At 39.8% G+C, this 23,669-nt stretch overlaps 1 protein-coding gene across 3 annotated transcripts; it reads right to left on the bottom strand.

The window, feature by feature from the left end:
- Nucleotides 1-1,559: 1,559 nt before the first annotated feature.
- On the bottom strand, nt 1,560-5,303 carry LOC110917056 (vacuolar protein sorting-associated protein 55 homolog). 3 transcript variants are annotated; one of them, XM_022161689.2, is made up of 6 exons: nt 5,181-5,262; nt 4,962-5,050; nt 4,700-4,874; nt 4,580-4,619; nt 3,857-3,941; nt 1,560-2,041 (listed from the first exon to the last, which is right to left on the bottom strand). In XM_022161689.2, exons 3-6 carry the CDS (start codon nt 4,796-4,798, stop codon nt 1,843-1,845), a joined length of 423 nt encoding a protein of 140 aa, XP_022017381.1. In that variant the 5' UTR covers nt 4,799-4,874; nt 4,962-5,050; nt 5,181-5,262; the 3' UTR covers nt 1,560-1,842. The 3 variants fall into 3 exon arrangements, with proteins under 3 accessions (XP_022017381.1, XP_022017378.1, XP_035841691.1); XM_022161686.2 differs by lacking the exon at nt 4,962-5,050 and having other exon boundaries at nt 5,181-5,303; XM_035985798.1 differs by lacking the exons at nt 3,857-3,941; nt 4,580-4,619; nt 4,700-4,874; nt 4,962-5,050; nt 5,181-5,262 and adding an exon at nt 3,048-3,565.
- Between the last annotated feature and the right edge of the window lie 18,366 nt (nt 5,304-23,669).

Genomic DNA, 23,669 nt, shown 5'->3' with positions numbered 1-23,669 from the left:
TCAATATAATCGTGAATTAAGTCAGATTGTTGAATCCTGGCTAATTGTTCATAAGGATTATGAATTTCTAATCCTGTAAAACGTTGGAGCAATTCTGATTGAAATTCCGCCCAGGACAGAGAATCACGAACCTGAGTGATAACCGTGAACCAGTGTTGAGCTACCCAACCATACTCAATTGAGCCAAACAAAGACATAAAGGATCTGGAGTATTGTTGATGTCGAAATAGAGCGTTGCCTTTTGAATCTAACCCTGAGGATCAAAACCATAAAAAACTCAGGGAGTTTGACCTTCTTCACAATAGCCGGAAGAAGAATCACTCTGACCAAATTTCGAATTCGAAACAGAGGTAACATCCGTTGGAAACCCAGATCCAGATGAACCATCGATCTTCTTCTCCTGATGCTTCATCCACACGAGAACCACTTTACGAAACTCATCGGATTCATCATGATCCTCCTCAAACGCCTTCAGAGTATGTTCGATTTCCGCAATATCACTCTGAAGTTGTTTAATATGAGTTTCCTGGGCACCTAAATGAGTATTTGTACAAGTTTCCATGGAAGAAGAAAGGGAATCGGCAGGTCTAGGGCAGGTCGGACCAATGATGGATAACTGAATGTGAATTATGAACTCAGATCTGAATTTTGAAAGAGAATGGAAAAATGGTGGGAAGATTTTATCATTACAATATACCCAGGGCAAGCCCTCTCTCCATGAAACATGCAGAGCCACAATAACTAACAACTCACACCTCTCTCACTGAACATTATTCAATACTATTTATACTAAGGGGGGACGGGGCGCCCCGTGATGGCACCTCCATCACGCGTGGAATGTAAGGGAACACCGCCGCCACCCATATTGATCACGCGTGGATCCTAAAACGCGTTGTAGCCATGACGCGCGAAGAAGTTGATTGAATTCAGTTTTTTTTTTTTTTTTTTTTGAATGATTTTGATAGTGTGTGTGAATGATTGGCATTTCCATTAAAATCCATCACTAGTGATGGAATAATGCTCGATGACATGGTGGAAATTGATTGGCTGTTGTGAGTGATGAGTGAGTGGTGAGTGATGGGCGTCCCTACCCCCTAATAGTTTATAACAAACTCTTAGCGACTTGTAGATACTTTCCCTTTGCCCCTTTTAGAATACACATGTAGCAGATCAGGTTTGTCTTTGGAAATAATTGAGGGAGGGATTAATCGTATCAGCAACACATGCTGATAATAGAAGGGAGAAACTCGTCCTATTCTGTCAACAAGCATTACAATGATTGGCCAAAGTGAAAATGGTTGGTCAAAGTGAAATGGTAATAATATTATGGTGAGTAAATAGAGAGAGCAACGAAACAGTAACCATCTGTCATGTAATAAAGCCTCTTTATAACATGACTGAACCGACGGTTTAAAAATTATTACCAAACTCGATCGGTTATGGAATAATCTAAGTGTTGTAAATAGTTCCGTTCAAGACAAAACCAAAACTATCCCACGCTCCATTCTTATGTTTACCTTTTTATCAAATGCAATCTTAGGATAAAGCATATACCATGATGAAATAACTGATTCCCCAAAAAATATTCCATCAACTTCAATATTAAAGATTTATACTTCAAACAGGAACCAAGCAAAGCTTTTTCCAGACAGAAAAAACCACATTCCAACAAAGTTTCAAATTCTTCTACATTTGGTGGTTAATTCAGATCTGGAAAAGCTTGTGCTAGGAAGAAACACCAAAGAATAAAATAAAGTCATGAAATTTACATATTTGCCACACAAACAAACAAACAAGCACATGAAACATCAAACTCCCACAGAAAGCTGACCATGATTTGACTCAGATCATACGATACCCTCCTCCATCATCACTATTCATTCCAGTCAAACATAATATTGCCATAACAAACACAAAAAGCGACGAAATCTCCATTGCAAATGCACCCCACGTAATCACACCTGCATGCTTCAAGATTACAGGAATTGCCACACTGCCCATTGCTGAAGCCCCTGTAAGAAACTTGGTTGCATCCTCCCAGCTGTAAAACACAATACAAAGTCAAAATAGCTAGGTTCATGTGATTTATTTTATTATTCAATTTGTGCTAAATAAATATGATCCATCACCAAGACATTAAAAAATGTAAAGATAGGCGATAGGGTCCCTCCACCCTAAGAAGGCGGACACGCCATGTATGCGAGGCATAGGGCATTTATATAATAATAATTTTTATACTTCTGACGTACCCAATATTTAGATGGTAAAACCTCTATATATATAGGATCAAATACATAAACACAGCCTAAAAAGCTATATGTACAACCTAAAGAAGCACAAAATCTGCCCATGTACAAGACGAGAGCGCTTGTGCCACATGCAATAGAAAGCCATGCCTACTTTTTAGAACCAAAAAAAAAAGAGTAAATTACAAGTTTTGTCCTTTATGTTTACACCAAATTGCAGGCGTTGTCCTTTAACGCAAAAGTTGACAAGTTTTGTACTTTATGTTCCAAAATCTTACACGTTATGTCCTTTAGGCCAAACCCAGTTAGATTTTTTGGTTAGATCTAGTCACCCAAGGGCATTTTAGTCTTTTTACCCCATTTATTTAATAATATTTAAAAAATAAAACAAAATAATTTAAAATATTATTATTATTTTGGTTAGATCCATCATCACCACCCTTCACCACCACCACCACCACCCTCCACTCCCACTGCCACCCCTACCCTTCACATCCACCTCTACCTCCACTGCTCACTGTTACATCAAAAACCCCCAAAAATAAAAAACCTAAATACCAAATCAGAAAACCCTGAAAAATCCCCAAAACCAAAAATATCAAAAACCCAAAAAATCAATTCCGGCATCGAGTCTCCGGCGACAACACCCCTACTCCAAAATTAGAAGATCTAATAGGTGGTGGTGCCGTGGTGATGCTACATTCATCACCAAAATTAGAAGATCTAACATGAAAACGTTTCTGTTGCTGCGGTTGCCATTGTTATTGTTACTGTTCTTATGCAAGCTACACCGGAACGAACCTGGATGCGTTCATTGTAGGCGAGCACATACACGTCTTCTTCACCGCCTGATTGTGATTTCTTACCGGAGAAGATATGGATCTGCTCGGAGAAATCGGACGGTTATCGAGCGAAAACCGTACGGAAGACGAAGACGACATCGTCCTATATGCCGGAGTGTGTGATTCTGATCGGTTTCGGAAAAACGAAGTGGATTCGGTGGAGAAAGCTTGGCTTGTAGATGCAAACGACGTCGTTCTAGATGGAAAGTGAGATCGTATCACTGGTCCGCTTGTTCTTCGTGTAGAAACTGTAGAAACCACCATTGTTATAGAGAGAGAGTGAGGGATGAAAGAGAGAGAATGAGGGAGGAAGCTGAGCTTGTAGATGCAAAATATGTATTTATTTTCTACACAATAGCCCCTCAATATTAGTTGTTGTACATAATAAATAGTCCCTAAAGAGATGAAAAGACAACAATGCCCTCATGTGCAAGGCACATGACCAAATTTAACCAAAAAATCTAACTGGGTTTGGCCTAAAGGACATAACGTGCAAAACTTTGAAACATTAAGTACAAAACTTGTCAACTTTTGCGCTAAAGGACAGCGCCTGTAATTTGGTGTAAACATAAAGGACAACTTGTAAACCCAAATTTGAACCCTATTAGAAGCTATTGGCATGTAAACCCAAATTTATCCGTTTACTTTATTTTTTAACTGTTACCAATAAAACACAATCCGAATTGACCCGTTCCCATATAACAGACATCAGCAATATAGCCTAACAGTAAATTGGCAAGGGTGGTATTTCAAAAGGAATATACATACCTGCTTTGAGATTCAGTGTAGTAGACAGAAGTATCCGACCCAGCAAATAATATCAACGGCACAAGGAGAATCACATACATCAATGCTGCATCGTCAATAATAACAACGTAAATTTGGTATACTGTTTTATGTTAAAAGAACCATATGAAGTTATTTGTTCTGATAATAATAACTTCATTCGGAATCTTTCCAAAAATAAGCAATCATTTTTTCAACCCTCAGAGAAAATATAGCAGCGGGTGTGAATCATTTTGAGACAAGGCCATTAGACCCATGGTTCACACTAAAGGTGGGCTGAAAAACCGATGGTTCTATCATGATTATTCTGAAACAAGTTTTATGGTTCGTTTATGCGTTATACAGAACTGAAATTAAAACCAATTATTAATTATTTTTCGTTATAGATAACATATCACTTACTCTCACATATTAACTAATTAGAAAAGATTTCTAATACATTATCTGACCGAAGATATAATTGGAGTTATTAATTAGAATCCACCTATGTCCACAGTCAGTGGTTAACCGAAACAAACCATCTTTTCTAATAAAGAAACATAACTGATCAGTTAGGAAAATAAAAAAGTAAAAAATGGTTTCTAGGTTCAGTTTTAGCCCATAACCGAACCAACCCTTATTGAAAAATGATAGGTGAGGTGATGTAATAATTGGAATTGTCAACAACAGGAAATTCATATGCAAGAATTAAAGTCCTCCTGGTACCTGTTAGCATTGGCCACCAATTATTGTACAAAACACATGCCTGTTGCGATGAAAGAAAACAGGTAAATGAGGTAGCTAATATCTTTAAGCATGTATACATACAGGGGGTTTGCATCTTACTAGTATTTGCAATACGATCCCTCCAGATACCAAAATAGCCAAAAGAGCAAGTTTTCCGGAATTCAAACAGGTTATCAGATAACCTGGTATGTCTGCCATCCTTGTCTCTCACCTCCTCAAATTGAAAAGAAAGAAAGCATATGGCTTTATTGTACTGTGAGAACTTGAGCTTTATCTAACAACAACAACAACAGGATAAGAGTAAATTATTGTTTTATAACTTATTATTTCAGTAGGATGTCAACTTTTATTTTATTTATACCGCTATCGGATCTATATTTGATATAAGGCAGGCAGGCAGGGCAGGTAGGTTATTATGAATTATCATGTTTAAATATACTTATTCATCCCCTGCAGAAAGAAAGAAAGCATATGACTTTACAAAACTAACAATCAATTAAAACATAACATTCACGGAGTATATCAACTGCTGACTGGCAAACGCATACAAATACTATTTTCAGATGAGATTCATTCGTACCCGATGATGTTCAATCCAAGGGACTTGCAAGGCAGAAGAAGAAATTAGGGTTTTCTATTCTAGATTCCGATTATTATTGTTTTCGATTATATACTTCACTTTTAGTTTTTACTTTTACACAACAACTCCTCTATCTATTGCTTAGCTACAGAAAAAACCTTCTTAGCTACTCAACTTTATCAAATTAACCCCTAAATATATTTTTTTACGAAATCAATCACGACTAACTAAAAACAAATTGCGGAATAAACTTGTGAATGATTCGGATGCAACATTTTCATACCTGATTTCTCAGAGGGCCCGGACTTGGAGTTTATTTATGAAAAATTGATATAGATATTCACAATAATACAGCGGAAGTATTGGGAGTATGAAATAATTATTACAAATTACAATTGTCCGAAAGTTCATAAAATAATATACAGACCAAAGTGTATAAAATATCCACATGTGGATCGAATAACAAAAGATTATGTAATACCACTAGGCTTCTTGTATGGAGTTGCAAATTCCACTTAAGCAATTACCGGACAGCTTCCAGCCTATTTACGTTCTTTGCAACATGCGCTTAGTCTTTTAAAGAGACGTCGGTTTTCACTGGTAAATATAAATAACTGACACATTTTGAAAATATTTCAGAAATCAATTTATATACCATTTGGTATATTTATTTTCATGAGTTAATTACATAGTTAGTCCCTATGGTTTGCACAAAATAACATACTTAGGTACTAATATTTTAAAATCACATTCTAGGGTATTAACTTTTCATTTTGTAACGTTTGGAGGTATTAACTTCTAGGGTATTAACATAGTTAGTCTCTGTGGTTTGCACAAAATAACATACTTAGACACTAATAGAATGTGATTTTAAACCTACAAATAACGTTAATACCTCCGAACGTTACAAAATGAAAAGTTAATGTCACACCCCCAAAATCCACACGCGGAGTATTACCGCAAGGTGTGTGACGACCAGGATCTTAGCCACTAATTATATTGAACGGATTAGATTGTGTTTATAAGCATTAGCATAACTAGTGACCTAACTTAAATTTTTCAAAACATAGTTTTAAGTTCACAGTGGAAGGGGAAGAAAACGCATCATAATTGAAACCACAAGTTTATTATCATGTTACTTACGAACCACGCACTCCATCTGATTGCAACGTCCGTCCAGAGCTGACGTGTTTGCAGTTTTTCCAGTTTTAATTCCAAAAAAACTAGTTTTAACCAATTAATTTATCCGTTTATACATGCCATGGGGGGCTACCCCATAAGTAAGCGACTAAACTGTTTTTCCAATACTGAATACTTACTTAACCGTACGTTTTCGCAGTGCCCCGTTTGTCAATGTTCTATCGTCACTGACGGTTGCCGGAGTTTATTAGTTCACGCCCGTTCCCAGTAACAAGTGTCGGTGTGAGGCTGGTCAGACCTAAATACCGCTATCAACTAATAACTCGTTCGCCTGGCCCCGGTGACTAATCGGTATTAAGTAGTAGGGACTTGAGTGATAGAGTTTCGTTTAGTGTTGCTCGTTGCATTCCGTATAAACAGTAATTAACTAAGGGTCCCGCACAAGGGGAGAAAAGTAGGTTTGTATCCCTCACAGGGGATAGTGTTGTTACCCGTATCCCACACAAGGAGATAGAAATACCGCATCCCGCACAAGGAGATAGTAAGCAATTCCAAACCAGGAAAAGTTGTTTTGTTCCATTTCCCAACCACCGGGAACGCATGCTTTAAGTAAAAAGTAGTGAACTCACCTTTGCTTTGCTCGGTAGTCACTTTACTTGTGTTACGTTGGTCAACCTTACCCTATTATTGTTATTAATATTCGTTAGGTTCGTATGCAAGTAGTGCCACGTAAAATCCTACACGTATCTAACACATAGCATGCATGTCATACAAGCATACACGGTATTGGGCCTATTCTAGCATGTAAACAGTTAAACAGAAACAGTTAGACATTAATACTAGCACACAGTCCAAAACATCAGTTAACACATGGTACATAAGGCCCACCAATGTTATTGGGCCTATCCAAATCGTATAAACAGTCAACCAGTAGCGACATGTAGTAAAGTTAAACACACATCACGTAGCACAGATAGTTTGCATAATTGTACAGTAATGGTAACAATAACACATAGTCCAAAACGTATCATCTAACTATGTGCGGCCCAATAACCAAACTGGCCCACAAGACCAGTTCAGTCGAAACCGGGTGATCTCGACTCGAGATCACGAAGTCTCGAGTCGCAATCAAGAAGTTTCGAGTTGCAAGTAGATGGTCTCGAGTAGTGCAGATGCGAGTCGGAACCTTAAGACCTCGAGTCAGGTCTCGAGTCACAACCGTGCCGGTCTCGATTCCTTACATGTGGAGTGCCTGGTTTCGAGTGGTCGATGAGTGGTCTCGAATTAAAACCACATGTTCTCGACTCGCAACTACTGCGGGAATCCTTCTAGAACATTTGCCAGCTTTTTGTACTATCCAATCAAATTGCATAATCATGTACTGTCCAATCAAAATTCATTAACATGTTTTCATTATTCCATTCTAATCAATTCAGATCAAATAGCAGAATTTTTCAAAATGTTTTCCTATCATTCAAACTGTTCATCCTTGGGGTTTTTATCATCAAACTAATTATGACTTTTAGCAACCAAAAACCCAAATAAATCACTCAAACATACAACAGACTGTTATGAGACTTTCGTTAAAATCCTACTAACACCATCAAAGATTTTATATAGAAACACCTACTTTTATTCAACCAATCATCTAAGACAGTAAACAAATCCTATCTTTTACCAACATAATACTCTAATACCCATTACATCCATATGTAGGAGCATATATTCATAACAGCAACAACGTATCTCTGGTGGTGTCCAAACTACTCTAAACATAATTTTTACCCCTAATCTTATTTGAACAGTTAAACAAATGAGAACAAGAAGTTGAATCCACAAAATGCAAGTAATCAATTGATTTCGGATCTGCTTATTACAAAATTCTTATACCATGCTCAAATATATCTACTCCAAATCAGTTAATGCCACCCACACTAAACAGAAATAGCACATACAAAACAAAATAGTTAACTCCTACCTGCTGCCAACGAGAACCACCGTCCAGCCGTCTCCGTCGTCGTTATTTCCGGCAGTTACAGCCGCCGCCGGCCACCACTGGCTTTATCCTCAAACAACATCAAATAGCAGCAACATTTAGGTTCATCATCGTCCACCTTCAGTAAGGAAAAGGAAACGAGGAGGGGTTAACCTTACCAATGAAATCTGTCGGAGATCAGAGCACCACCGCCGTCGTTACGGCGGCGCCGTCATCGCCGCTGTCAGAGATGTAATGCCGTCGCCGCCTTCCTTTTATCTCTCCTTTTACTTCCACTCTTGCTGTGGTGCCGCCATATGCCACCACCGGTTGGCGGTGGTCAGCTGATAAGCCGAGGGGAGACAGGGGGTGTTGGGTAGCTTAAAGTGAAGAGGGAGGAGGGGGTTTTCAGGGGTGTTGCGGACTTGTGGGTGTGCGATGGAATAGGAACGGAGCACCGGGGGATTTGCCGGAAGAGCTCCGATTGCCGGAGAAGCTGATCGAAGGCAGGAGGAGAGATGTGCGGCTGATTATGATTTTGTAGGGTTTTGGTTTTGAAGAAAATGAGGGGGGTAAGGGATTATAAGGTTGTTTAAATAGGTAGGGTTTAGGTTTGTTAGCTTGGGCCTAGCCCAAGTGCGTGAGTCCGTTTGAACAAATAGGAGTCTTGCTCAACCAACTGGCCCAGTTTTTAGTAATATAACGGTAATCCCAATTATTTTAGTAAATAATAATCACGATAAAAATGATAATAATATTAATAATAATAACAGGCTCGTCTCACGACGATTAGGGTCAAAGGTTCGAGTTGTCACATTCTCCCCAGGTTACAGGAATTTCGTCCTCGAAATTTAAGCAACAGTCATACGCTACACTCTATATGCATACATAGACTCCATTACCATACGTAGATACAAGCAGTTTCACGAAGGTCCACAGAACGAAACATGTAAGCCACATAGCACATACCGTCACATAGCACATAAAATCGCATAGCATTAGATTCACAGGGTTTGTACGTATTTCACTTAGTATTAGTATTGAGTTTCACAAAATTAATTATGGCACTCAAGAAACGTACAGGAAAACCCGAAGTGTCACATTATCCCCAAGTTCAAGAAATTTCATCCCGAAATTTAGCGTGCAGCCACTGACAAGCTAGTGTGATTAAACGTTTTCGTGGGGCGTCACATCATCCCCTGTTGGTTTGGAATTTCTTCTCGAAATTCAGCTGTAGCCTCAGTGCTAGAAGTAATGTTTGTAAACAACTGGGGATACATGCACATCATCTGGTTTTCCCGTTCCCGGGTAAGCTCTGGGCCTCGACGCGAGATCCAACGAACTCGGTCTGTTGGTATATTGTACCACGCTTGAGGGTTTTGGTTTCTTGATCCCTGATCTCAACCGGTTCCTCCATGAAGCGTAGTTGGTTGTTAATCACAAGTTCCTAAAAGAACAACGAATGTTTTAGCTGACAAACACTCCTTCAGATTGGGCACGTGAAAGACGTTGTGTACCGCATCCAGCTCTTCAGGCAGGTTTAATCAGTATGCTTGTGACACCTGTGTCACCGCGACCATCAAACAAATACCAAGCCAATGAAATATTGTATTTCATACTTGGGATCTTGTATAAATATGTGTATCTTTTGCACATATCAATTCTTGTTCAATTTCAAACTCTACATCGCTTTCTGGAGAATTATACGCAAACTAGTGCGTAAACGTACTCAGTTTAATGCGACAAATACTCCGGAACATCAACATATACTTAACATACCTTAAATAACCTTTACATAACTTAGAAATAAGTTTTGAAGGCTTTGGTATGGCAAAAACAAGTTAATTCGCTTACAGGGACTAAACTTGACAAACTATGAAAGTATGCCAATTCGAACTGTAACGAACATTCCGGAACATGTCCATAAGTTAAACATACCATAAATATCCTTTACATAGCTTAGAAATAGGTTTTGAGGGGTTTGGTATGCTAAAACAAACTTTTGGATCATTCAGGGGCTAAAAGTGTCAAAAAGTGCACAAGTTTGCACTTTCGCGCATAACTTACGTTCTGAATACATCCGGACATCCAAAAATTTATGTAAGCATTATAATATTATGCCTTAGTGTTTGGCAAGAGAAAAATCCATTCGTCGCGTCATTTGGATCGTTTTTCGCGCTTATGCGCATTTCGTCGTAATTAACCGAACAACGCGATCGTACGGCCAAACGAACCAACATCCGACATATTTTTGAGCATGTTTCATGTCCACAATGTTTAGGCATCATTTTAGGGCCTTAAAGTTGGCTTTATGGGCCTTAGAAGTGTCGGAAATGGCTTAAACATGCAACAGGGACCAAAACTGCCATTTCTGAAAGTATGTGCAGATCAGACATGCCCAGGCGGCCCGCATGGCCCCTACAGTTGCAGAAACTTTGTTTTCTTGCAAAACTTGGCCTTTCAAACACTCCAAAGGGCAATGCCCTTTCACCATCTCTGGGGTTAAGGTCATTATAAGCCACCACAACATCTTGACAAGTGTACGCATAAGATCGTGGCACGATACTCAAGAAACGATCCTAACGGCTTTACTTTTCCTATAAATATCCCCCCCCCCATTTGTGTTAAAACCCACAAAACTGATCAAAGAGCTCTAAGTTGATGCTATTGCTTCATACCTGAGCTCCTGGATCAAGTTTAGCTTTCGGGGACCCTTCGTAAGTGTTCTTTCGTTCTTTTAAACGCTTTCTAGTGCTAAAGTCAAACTTTGTTTGACTTTCTGCGTTGACCACCCAATGGTCAACACGAAGTTCATTGGAACTTCATAACGTGAGCGTGATCACGATGGTTATAGTCCGTAGTGACTATACCTACTGATTACCACGTTATCTAGGCTCAGTGACGAGTCGTAGTTTCGGCCAAAATGCGCATTCTTGCGTATTTTGTAACCAAACTACTCGTGAGCATCAAAGCCGTTTGTTTTGATGCCAAACCTGTTTTCTAAACTTAGTTAAGCATGTTCTAACATGCTTAGCTCGTCACTTTTAGTATAGTGCTTATATAGGGTCATAAGGTAAGCGATCTAAACCATCGCTTAGACTTTCGAACCCGACCCATTTGGTCGATCATTAGGATCCGACCAAACACATTAGGTGACCATAGCTATAACCTTCTGAGGTTATACCTTATGGCCACGATGTTAGGCGTTCCAAACGCGTTCTACGCGAACGACGCGTTAAGATAGCATAAGCTACCTAAACGGGTCGTAATGGGTCGTAAGCACTTAGGTTAGGTTTCATTTTAGTATGTAGGCTTTGTTAAACCATATTACACGAGTATCCATACTCGTTTGGTTTACGAACCCGCATACTATCTGATCCTTCCGATTTTGGTCCGGTATATTGATAAAGCTACCTATTAGGTGTCGTTTGATATTCCGTGATCTCTAGCATTATTGGTTATTATACAAAGACTACAAAGCAATCTCAGGTGAGTACATTGAACCCCTCTTTTACTGTTTTCCAAACTGTTTTGGGGTGGAACACATGTGCCTACTTGTTACTTTCATGCTTTCCATGTTTTCACATCATATACCTGCTATATTCGTTAATACATTATAGTACATGATTTCATTACATCTCATGCTATGTATGCCCATTTTGTGCGTACTTAGTACATGATTTTACATTACATTTCATGCTATGTATGCCCATTGTGTGCGTACTTAGTACATTGCTTTACATTACGTTTTATGCTATGTATGCCCATTGTGTGCGTACTTAGTACATTGTTTCACATTACATTTCATGCTATGTATGCCCATTGTGTGCGTACTTAGTACATCACTTTACAATACATTTCATGCTACGTACGCCCATTGTGTGCATGCGTAGTACATTATTCTACGTTGCATTTCTGTTGCATATGCTCATCCAGCATATGAACACATTATACTACATTTTGAACCGTTGTAACCATTTGACTATGTGAACCGTCTAAACCCTTTGATTATATGAACCGTTCGTAACCATTGAACCGTGTGAACCAGTTGTATCTGTTGACATGATTTACATTTGACAATAGACATTCGACTATACATGAACATTTCTACAATTGTTAAACACTTCATCTTGATGGTTTGGTTTGAGCAAGTGATCTAAGTAACGAGGCATGTGTAATATGATACAAGCATGGTGGATACGCCGGTGGTACTTCCTATATATAAGTGTTTGTATGGTATTACATATCGTAGCGTTACTTGAATCATTTCAATTTGAGGCATATAACATTTTATACAAATAACACACTTTTAACGAGACACTGATTTACAAACGACTTATCTTATACAAACTCATTTTACATGTTCTCTTATTTTTACATATCATCTGATCCTACCGTTTTCAAATGATTTACAAGAAAAGCAAAATACAAGGTTCATGACTAAACATTTTCTCAAAACATAAGTCATGAATTCCGTTTTCACAAAACCAATGTATCTCACAGGCATTTTTATGCTGACGTACCTATTTTCACATGTGTTTTCAGGAGATGATGCATAGGACTTATCAAGACATACTTAGGCGGGCCTGTGCCTTAGTGACTTAAAACGAGACAAGAACTACTTAATTTATGTTATGTACTCTTTGGTTCTTGTTTAAACAATGTATACTTTCATATTTGTTTAATAAAACGAAACTTCATTTGCCATGGATTTGAAACAATAAATTCTGTTACAACACTCCCCGATGTTTCCGCCACGATTTGTATGTTCTTCGTGGTCGGGGTGTGACAGAAAAGTTGGTATCAGAGCCAATGGTTACAGGGAATTAGGTTATTAGTAATGCTTTGACCTAGTCTATAACCTTCCTAGGACCCTAACGCGAGTTTACTTGCGTTTAGTCATAAAACAAATACCGTCACCTATCCTTAGGCGATGACCACAACAAGAACATAAATTCCAAAACCGCTTTGAAAACTAATCATCTGTTCTAGGATGATTGATTACTAGGTTTTGAACCCTCTGTTATAAGGTTTTGAACCCTCTGTTATAAGGTTTTGAACCCCTTTGAATTTTCAAAACTCTCGTCAAAGTTTTGGGTCCTAAATAATGTGAACACGTGCAAACTGGAAGAGTGAATGCCTGTACCCTGGGATTTCTGTCTAAGGTTAGAGTGTTCGTACAAATCCACATAATCGGACCAGTCACTCTTACCTGGGAACTCTTGGGGTGAGTGTCCACTTATAGGCGAGCATGTCTTCGAGATACACTATGAGGACCTATTTGCTTTGATTCAGCCTTGGTGTTGTTTGTTTGCTTTATAGATTCAAACAAATGACCATCAACCATGATTATGGCCGGTAATTGTAACATCCTATTCTTACCCAATGCCATTTCATTTGTTTTCTTTCTTGTTTCTCTTTTAGAATGCCTCCTCGACGCGAAAACCAGATAGCAACTGCCGAACTGGCAGAGATCATTGCGCAGCAAATGGCTGCTCAATTCCCAAACCTCTTTGCTCAATGGAACCAAGCCAACAACAACAATCATGCCCACTGCAACTTCAAGACGTTCAACTCAGCTAAGCCATCAAAGTTTTCTGGGTCCCAAGGAGCGACTACACTTCTGCAATGGTTCGAGAGTTTAGAGAGCACCCTCAGACATGTTCAATGTCCAAACGAGCGAAAGGTAGAATTCGCATCTAGCGTCTTTGAGAAACGAGCTTTGACATGGTGGAATGGTGTGACGAGAGATAGGGGTGCCGATGTGGCACTGGCTCAAACATTGCAAGAGCTTCGAGCTCTGATGATGAAGGAATTTTGTCCTTGTCATGAGATCAGGGCCTTGGAAACGGAGTTCGACGATCTTAAGCAAGTTAGCGGTGAGCATCGAGCCTACACGGATCGTTATGAGGAGTTAAGTTTGTTATGCCCGGATATGGTTACACCTTTGGATAAGGCAATCGAAAAGTACATTGATGGCCTCCCTGACTCAATACAAGACGTTGTGACTGGTAGCAACCCTACTATAGTTAGACAGGCCATTGAGCTATCTGCAACCTTGACTGAATCAAAGATCAGGAAAGGTAAACTTTCCCGAAAAGGTGACAAGAAACCGGTCGGGGAATCGAACCCAATCGAGGAATCAAAGACCATGGATGAACAAACTGAATCCCCTAAGAAGTCAAAGAAGCGAAAGGCTTCTCAGAACTTCGCCGTGGTCGCTCACAATGGTCAAGCCGTCCCCAACCAACCAGCTCAACCCCCTGCTAGAAAACCATACAATGGAACTGCACCCTTGTGCAACCAATGTAGCCTCCATCATCACGCCAGTGTACAGTGCCACAAATGCCAAACTTGTGGGCTTATAGGCCATACAGCAAGAGTCTGTCCAGCTGCAGCTGCGCCAAACCAAGCTGGCAACAATCCTGCTCAAGGTCGTTTTCTACCAGGCTCTTGTTTCAACTATGGCGAGATGGGTCATTTCCGAAGAAATTACCCAAAGCTTGCTAATGCAAATCCAGCACAGGGATGAGCATCTGACTGTCTAGAAGACAACATCGTTTAGAAATAATCACGTGTTATGTATTATTTTCTTTTGTTGTCAAGATCCAAGAAACAGTTGTTATCGTTGTTTATAAATAAATCTTTTATTTACATTGCAATGTATTTCTGTGGTTGCATGTATAAACGACATATCCCTTACAATACCGACAATCAAGGAACCGTATTGCTTGAAGAACAAACTACCCCCAAAATTCTCCCATTCTATGATCTCTTGCGTCTTCCACGAAATTCCTAAGTACCCGTCTCTTCTAAGAAAAACGAAGTACAAGGTGCAAGTTACAACACGTGACAAATACCCAAAGTACCACTATAAATCCTTAATAGGGTACCTAAGGATTTCCCGTAAGTCCTTAATTGTTGTATACCTTAATTCGAATGTGGTGATTCCTTGTAAACAAAAATCAAATTTTGGGACATCTTCCTATCTTCACAGATAGATCCCAGTGGACATTGTAGCCCGTCGACTGGTTTCCATATCCGTATTCAATCGATAACAAGTTAATAACAAATTTTAATCAAGTTAAACAATTATGTGACCTTGTGCTTATGTGTTCCCTTATGTGTTGTTGTGTGATCCAAATTATGTTACCCAAATCCTTGTAGAATCTTCCATATCATTCGTATAAAGGATTTATAGTAGGATACCCAAAGGTACCATATAAAATCCTTAATGGACTTCTACGTTATAGTTATGTCCCTTGGATTATAAAGTACTACTTCATAATTAGACCCTTGAGTGGTCTAGTTAAACAGATTAATCCAAAAATCTGGCTAGGGATATCATGTGATGATATAGCTGAAAGGACTCCTTGGTGGCCTAACTAAGAAGATCCCCTATCGATCTAATTAAAAGGACTCGATGGAAGTCTAGTCACCCTCATCACAAGTTTGATATCCTTCCCAAAACATTACAAAACAAACTGTGCGGACTGTGCAAGGGATTACGTAATTATGGATGCATACATAATTATGGAATTTAGTGCGCAGAAATCACAGCAAGTTCTGTCATGTGTCTAGAGTTAACCCTATTCATTTCCAACTCTGATGAAGCAACCGTTGAAAATGACTCCGTTAGTTCATTTTCGTTTCTGACGATTTATCCGTTGAGGAAATGAATATCCGTTGTGTAATCCTTCATTTCCAACTCTGATGAAGCAACCGTTGAAAATGACCCCGTTAGTTCATTTTCGTTTCTGACGATTTATCCGTTGGGGAAATGAATATCCGTTGTGTAATCCTTCATTTCCAACTCTGATGAAGCAACCGTTGAAAATGACCCCGTTAGTTCATTTTCGTTTCTGACGATTTATCCGTTGGGGAAATGAATATCCGTTGTGTAATCCTTCATTTCCAACTCTGATGAAGCAACCGTTGAAAATGACCCCGTTAGTTCATTTTCGTTTCTGACAATTTATCCGTTGGGGAAATGAATATCCGTTGTGTAATCCTTCATTTCCATTTCTGATGAAGCAACCATTGAAAATGACTCCGTCTGTTCATTTTTCGCTTCTGAAGATTTGTCCGTTGAGGAAATGAACATCCGTTTGCTTATTCCGTCATTTCCATTTCTGAAGAATACTCGTTGAGGAAAATGACTCCGTCTGTTCATTTTCGTTTCTGAAGAATGACCGTCAAGGAAATGACAGGATATTGCCTTGCATATTGCTGGTGGGTATTTGGCAAAGTCACTAATAGACTCCTACGAATAAATTTCGGGACGAAATTTCCTAAAGTAGGGGAGACTGTGACACCTGTGTCACCGCGACCATCAAACAAATACCAAGCCAATTAAATATTGTATTTCATACTTGGGATCTTGTATAAATATGTGTATCTTTTGCACATATCAATTCTTGTTCAATTTCAAACTCTACATCGCTTTCTGGAGAATTATACGCAAACTGGTGCGTAAACGTACTCAGTTTAATGCGACAAATACTCCGGAACATCAACATATACTTAACATACCTTAAATAACCTTTACATAACTTAGAAATAAGTTTTGAAGGCTTTGGTATGGCAAAAACAAGTTAATTCGCTTACAGGGACTAAACTTGACAAACTGCGACAGTATGCCAATTCGAACTGTAACGAACATTCCGGAACATGTCCATAAGTTAAACATCCCATAAATATCCTTTACATAGCTTAGAAATAGGCTTTGAGGGGTTTGGTATGCTAAAACAAACTTTTGGATCATTCAGGGGCTAAAAGTGTCAAAAAGTGCACAAGTTTGCACTTTCGCGCATAACTTACGTTCTGAATACATCCGGACATCCAAAAATTTATGTAAGCATTATAATATTATGCCTTAGTGTTTGGCATGAGAAAAATCCATTCGTCGCGTCATTTGGATCGTTTTTCGCGCTTATGCGCATTTCGTCGTAATTAACTGAACATGGCGATCGTACGGCCAAACGAACCAACATCCGACATATTTTTGAGCATGTTTCATGTCCACAATGTTTAGGCATCATTTTAGGGCCTTAAAGTTGGCTTTATGGGCCTTAGAAGTGTCGGAAATGGCTTAAACATGCAACAGGGACCAAAACTGCCATTTCTGAAAGTATGTGCAGATCAGACATGCCCAGGCGGCCCGCCTGAGTTTTGTCAAATCCTGACGCGGGCCGCATGGCCCCTACAGTTGCAGAAACTTTGTTTTCTTGCAAAACTTGGCCTTTCAAACACTCCAAAGGGCAATGCCCTTTCACCATCTCTGGGGTTAAGGTCATTATAAGCCACCACAACATCTTGACAAGTGTACGCATAAGATCGTGGCACGATATTCAAGAAACGATCCTAACGGCTTTACATTTCCTATAAGTACCCCCCCATTTGTGTTAAAACCCACAAAACTGATCAAAGAGCTCTAAGTTGATGCTATTGCTTCATACCTGAGCTCCTGGATCAAGTTTAGCTTTCGGGGACCCTTCGTAAGTGTTCTTTCGTTCTTTTAATCGCTTTCTAGTGCTAAAGTCAAACTTTGTTTGACTTTCTGCGTTGACCAGCCTATGGTCAACACGAAGTTCATTGGAACTTCATAACGTGAGCGTGATCACGATGGTTATAGTCCGTAGTGACTATACCTACTGATTACCACGTTATCTAGGCTCAGTGACGAGTCGTAGTTTCGGCCAAAATGCGCATTCTTGCGTATTTTGTAACCAAACTACTCGTGAGCATCAAAGCCGTTTGTTTTGATGCCAAACCTGTTTTCTAAACTTAGTTAAGCATGTTCTAACATGCTTAGCTCGTCACTTTTAGTATAGTGCTTATATAGGGTCATAAGGTAAGCGATCTAAACCATCGCTTATACTTTCGAACCCGACCCATTTGGTCGATCATTAGGATCTGACCAAACACATTAGGTGACCATAGCTATAACCTTCCGAGGTTATACCTTATGGCCACGATGTTAGGCGTTCCAAACGCGTTCTACGCGAACGACGCGTTAAGATAGCATAAGCTACCTAAACGGGTCGTAATGGGTCGTAAGCACTTAGGTTAGGTTTCATTTTAGTATGTAGGCTTTGTTAAACCATATTACACGAGTATCCATACACGTTTGGTTTACGAACCCGCATACTATCCGATCCTTCCGATTTTGGTCCGGTATATTGATATAGCTACCTATTAGGTGTCGTTTGATATTCCGTGATCTGTAGCATTATTGGTTATTATACAAAGACTTCAAAGCAATCTCAGGTGAGTACATTGAACCCCTCTTTTACTGTTTTCCAAACTGCTTTGGGGTGGAACACATGTGCCTACTTGTTACTTTCATGCTTTCCATGTTTTCACATCATATACATGCTATATTCGTTAATACATTATAGTACATGATTTCATTACATCTCATGCTATGTATGCCCATTGTGTGCGTACTTAGTACATGGTTTTACATTACATTTCATGCTATGTATGCCCATTGTGTGCGTACTTAGTACATTGCTTTACATTACGTTTTATGCTATGTATGCCCATTGTGTGCGTACTTAGTACATTGTTTCACATTACATTTCATGCTATGTATGCCCATTGTGTGCGTACTTAGTACATCACTTTACAATACATTTCATGCTACGTACGCCCATTGTGTGCATGCGTAGTACATTATTCTACATTGCATTTCTGTTGCATATGCTCATCCAGCATATGAACACATTATACTACATTTTGAACCGTTGTAACCATTTGACTATGTGAACCGTCTAAACCCTTTGATTATATGAACCGTTCGTAACCATTGAACCGTGTGAACCAGTTGTATCTGTTGACATGATTTACATTTGACAATAGACATTCGACTATACATGAACATTTCTACAATTGTTAAACACTTCATCTTGATGGTTTGGTTTGAGCAAGTGATCTAAGTAACGAGGCATGTGTAATATGATACAAGTATGGTGGATACGCCGGTGGTACTTCCTATATATAAGTGTTTGTGTGGTATTACATATCGTAGTGTTACTTGAATCATTTCAATTTGAGGCATATAACATTTTATACAAATAACACACTTTTCACGAGACATTGACTTACAAACGACTTATCTTATACAAACTCATTTTACATGGGTATCCATTTAACCACACAGTGTTCTCTTATTTTTACATATCATCTGATCCTACCGTTTTTCAAAAGATTTACAAGACAAAGCAAAATACAAGGTTCATGACTAAACATTTTCTCAAAACATAAGTCATGAATTCCGTTTTCACAAAACCAATGTATCTCACAGGCATTTTTATGCTGAGGTACCTATTTTCACATGTGTTTTCAGGAGATGATGCATAGGACTTATCAAGACATACTTAGGCGGACCTGTGCCTTAGTGACTTAAAACGAGACAAGAACTAGTTAATTTATGTTATGTACTCTTTGGTTCTTGTTTAATCAATGTATACTTTCATATTTGTTTAATAAAACGAAACTTCATTTGCCATGGATTTGAAACAATAAATTATGTTACAACACTCCCCAATATTTCCGCCACGATTTGTATGTTCTTCGTGGTCTGGGTGTGACAATGCTACCTTACCGATCCTTTCGGTAACTTTGAATGGTCCAACGTCTTGCGGATTAAGCTTGCCCCATTTACCAAAACGAACCGCACCCTTCCAGGGTGAGACTTTAAGTAGATCCCAGTCTCCGACTAGGAATTCTAGAGGGTTCCTACGCCTATCTGCGTAGTCTTTCTGACGGTCTGGAGCTGCCGCCATGCGTTGTCTATTCTGGGGCAATCCTACTCGTTGTTTCAAGTGCAAGTTCTGGGCCGGTAATTTGGCTTCCGCCCAACGCAAAGGTGATCGGCATCTGCGTCCGTGCGATACCTGAAATGGTGTTGCCCGAATGCTAGTGTGGTAGCAGCTGTTGGAAGAGAATTCTACAAAAGGGAAGTGTCACTCATATCCACGGTCGATAACACATGCTCTTAGCATGCCCTTGAGTGTCTGGATGATGCGTTTGGCCCGACCATCAGCTTGCGGGCGATAAACGATAAGTGGTGCTCATGCCTAACAGTGAGCCAAAAGTCTCTTGTGCACAGCCTTGCGACGAATCAGATGCAAAACGTGGGTTACGATCAGATATAAGAGAAGTTGGCATCCCGTGCCTAGTATCTACTTTTACCAAGTAGATGGTTGCAAGTTTGAAAACCTGTTGGTTTCTTTGGTCGCGTGCCGTTACTGGCAAACATTTCATCAATGCCTTGGCCAGGAGAGAATAAGATAGAAGCACCTCGTAGATCATCTTCCAATTGCCGGAGTTGGGGATATTTGAGCATCTCTCGGATGCTAGGTGATGCCCTTTCGAGTTCAAATCGTGAGGGGTTTCGTATACGGTCGAGAAAAGCGGGCTTTGCGACGTTAAAGTCATGCATTGAAAACTTAGCACAAGGCGGTTTGCGTCGTAGAGTACCAGGGTAGAGCATAGAGTCATTCGGATTCCCACTAGTTTTCGGAATAGGTTCAGACGTTGTCGAAAGAAACAATTGTAGGATGGAATAAATTCGAGTGTTGTAACTTGGTGTTGATCGTATCGAGTTCGAAGAACAGTGCTTGTGATACCCGTTACCCCCGGGGTATCCTAGGCTCGTCGCTCCAACGAGTAACATTCGTAGGAAGTAGTTCGCTTAAACGGGGATTTGTGCAGAGTAGAGTAGGATAAGGATCATGGAATCCGTGAACCATAACACGAGTAGCGAGATAATGCAAGAAGGGTAGTCATAACTGTTGCGTTCAACTTGAGACAAAACATGAAGGCTTTGGGATCGGCAATAGGGATTTATCTGACGTCGATGAGGTAGCTGGTCGTACACAAGTTGTAGGCATTTAGAACAAAGAACGTCGCTTGCTGATAAGGGGTGCTACGTCGATGTGGTTAGCGCAAAATGAAGTAGCTAGAGAGGGATGGTCGTCGCGCTGGTCCGTAGATTTCAGGATTTACTGAGACGTCTGGCAGGATGTGATTCCTCAAATCGGTAAGAGACCAAGTTCCAGTGGATTGTTCTAAGTTGCAAATGAGTTTGGAGTAGCGTTTGCGTCATCGAGGGGTTCGATGTAAACTGTGAAAACGGTCTTCGAGAAAGCACGATAGAAGTAGTACATTGCTGAATTTCAAGGGCTAAAAAGTTTGTCGGCTAAAGGTTGAGTTTGTTGAATTCACCAAACTAAAGAGAGATATGGTCAAGGTTTCTATACGAAGAAACATGGATGTCGGGATAAAGAAAGGATAGAAACGGGGATACCATCTGAGCAATAAACGCGGATTCGTATGAAAGTCGTTTGGTGGGTTGACTGGCTCGTGTCTTCGTCTTGCTACGCTTTCAAATACGCCGGTTTGTAAGAAAGATATCACTTTACTGGGTTTTGGGGCGTGCTAAGGTATAAGGTTCAAATTGAATAAGGATTAACCATGTATCGAGGATTCAGGGGAAAACAGTTCTGTGATCAATAGGATAATGTGATACGATTGCTGGCACTGTAATGAGAAGCATACACCGCAAATGCTTCTTGTGCTCGAGATGTGCGAGCAGAAATCCGAAAAGTGTAAACTCGCTAGAATGCTTCGAAAATCCAAGTGATCGGTCGGATGAGAGAACAAGCCACGCCACTGGAGTCGGGAAAAAAAATAAATGCGTGAGCAAAAAGGAAGCGAAATGACGTCGTCGTTCCTTCTAATATCCCATGATATAGGGGTGGCTCCCCTTTGGCGATTCGTTCGCGTAACTTCTCTATGTGTTTCGTTGCAGGCCTTTCCTAAGCAAGTATATCGAGTAATCATTCACCGCGTCGATTCGTTCCAATCCAGCGGCGATGTAAGGAAGTACATGGACGAGGGCTTAGAATAACTTGTTCCTTGCCCTTAGTGCATCGTGGTTTCGAACCAGATTTAGGAGGACTCGCTCCTGTTTAACACGTAACACGCTAGCCTAGCCTTCATATGACCCATTGTGTTAAATATTAAATATACGCATACATACTAACACATATATATGCTAATCATACACATATACACATGCGTGTTTACACACATAAGTTATGCACAAGTATATATCGTTAGCCTACGATTACCAGGTGAGCATCTAAGGTTGACGAACCTTGCAATCCGGAGTGTGGTGTCGTTGTGGTTTTCATTAACGAACGGTTATGGTCTGGTTTTTATATAAAAATATTTTATTTCCCAAACCAAAAATATTTTATATTTAAAACCTAGTTCGCTATAACCAATGGCTCTGATACCAATCTGTCACACCCCCAAAATCCACAGGCGGAGTATTACCGCAAGGTGTGTGACGACCAGGATCTTAGCCACTAATTATATTGAACGGATTAGATTGTGTTTATAAGCATTAGCATAATTAGTGACCTAACTTAAATTTTTCAAAATATAGTTTTAAGTTCACAGCGGAAGGGGAAGAAAACGCATCATAATTGAAACCACAAGTTTATTATCATGTTACTTACGAACCACGCACTCCATCTGATTGCAACTTCCGTCCAGAGCTGTATCGAGCAACCTGCAAAGCATGCAGTAGAGTGTCAACATAACGTTGGCGAGTTCACGTGTTTGCAGTTTTTCCAGTTTTAATTCCAAAAAAACTAGTTTTAACCAGTTAATTTATCCGTTTATACATGCCATGGGGAGCTACCCCATAAGTAAGCGACTAAGCTGTTTTTCCAATACCGAATACTTACTTAACCGTACGTTTTCGCAGTGCCCCGTTTGTCAATGTTCTATCATCATTGACGGTTGCCGGAGTCAATTAGTTCACGCCCGTTCCCAGTAAAAAGGGTCGGTGTGAGGCTGGTCAGACCTAAATAGCGCTATCAACTAATAACCCGTTCGCCTGGCCCCGGTGACTAATCGGTATTAAGTAGTAAGGACTTGATTGATAGAGTTTCGTTTAGTGTTGCTCGTTGCATTCCGTATAAACAGTAATTAACTAAGGTCCCGCACAAGGGGAGAAAAGTAGGTTTGTATCCCTCATAACGGATAGTGTTGTTACCCGTATCCCACACAAGGAGATAGAAATACCGCATCCAGCACAAGGAGATAGTAAGCAATTCCAAACCAGGAAAAGTTGTTTTGTTCCGTTTCCCAACCACCGGGAACGCATGCTTTAAGTAAAAAGTAGTGAACTCACCTTTGCTTTGCTCGGTAGTCAATTTACTTGTGTTACGTTGGTCAACCTTACCCTATTATGGTTATTAATATTCGTTAGGTTCGTATGCAAGTACTGTCATGTAAAATCCTACACGTATCTAACACATAGCATGCATGTCATACAAGCATACACGGTATTG

This window comes from Helianthus annuus, chromosome 16 (assembly GCF_002127325.2).
Source record: "Helianthus annuus cultivar XRQ/B chromosome 16, HanXRQr2.0-SUNRISE, whole genome shotgun sequence".
In the NCBI taxonomy this organism is placed as follows: domain Eukaryota; kingdom Viridiplantae; phylum Streptophyta; class Magnoliopsida; order Asterales; family Asteraceae; genus Helianthus; species Helianthus annuus.
This window is presented reverse-complemented; position numbering and strand designations above follow the sequence as displayed.

What these genes read in the sequence shown, in the direction of transcription:
- LOC110917056 (XM_035985798.1), bottom strand. Translation starts at nt 3,352, where the DNA reads ATGGTGGTTTCTACAGTTTCTACACGAAGAACAAGCGGACCAGTGATA. An exon ending in CCTACAATGAACGCATCCAG is followed by an intron (nt 2,042 to 3,047) that starts GTTCGTTCCGGT and finishes TGTGTTTTACAG; the next exon opens with CTGGGAGGATGCAACCAAGT.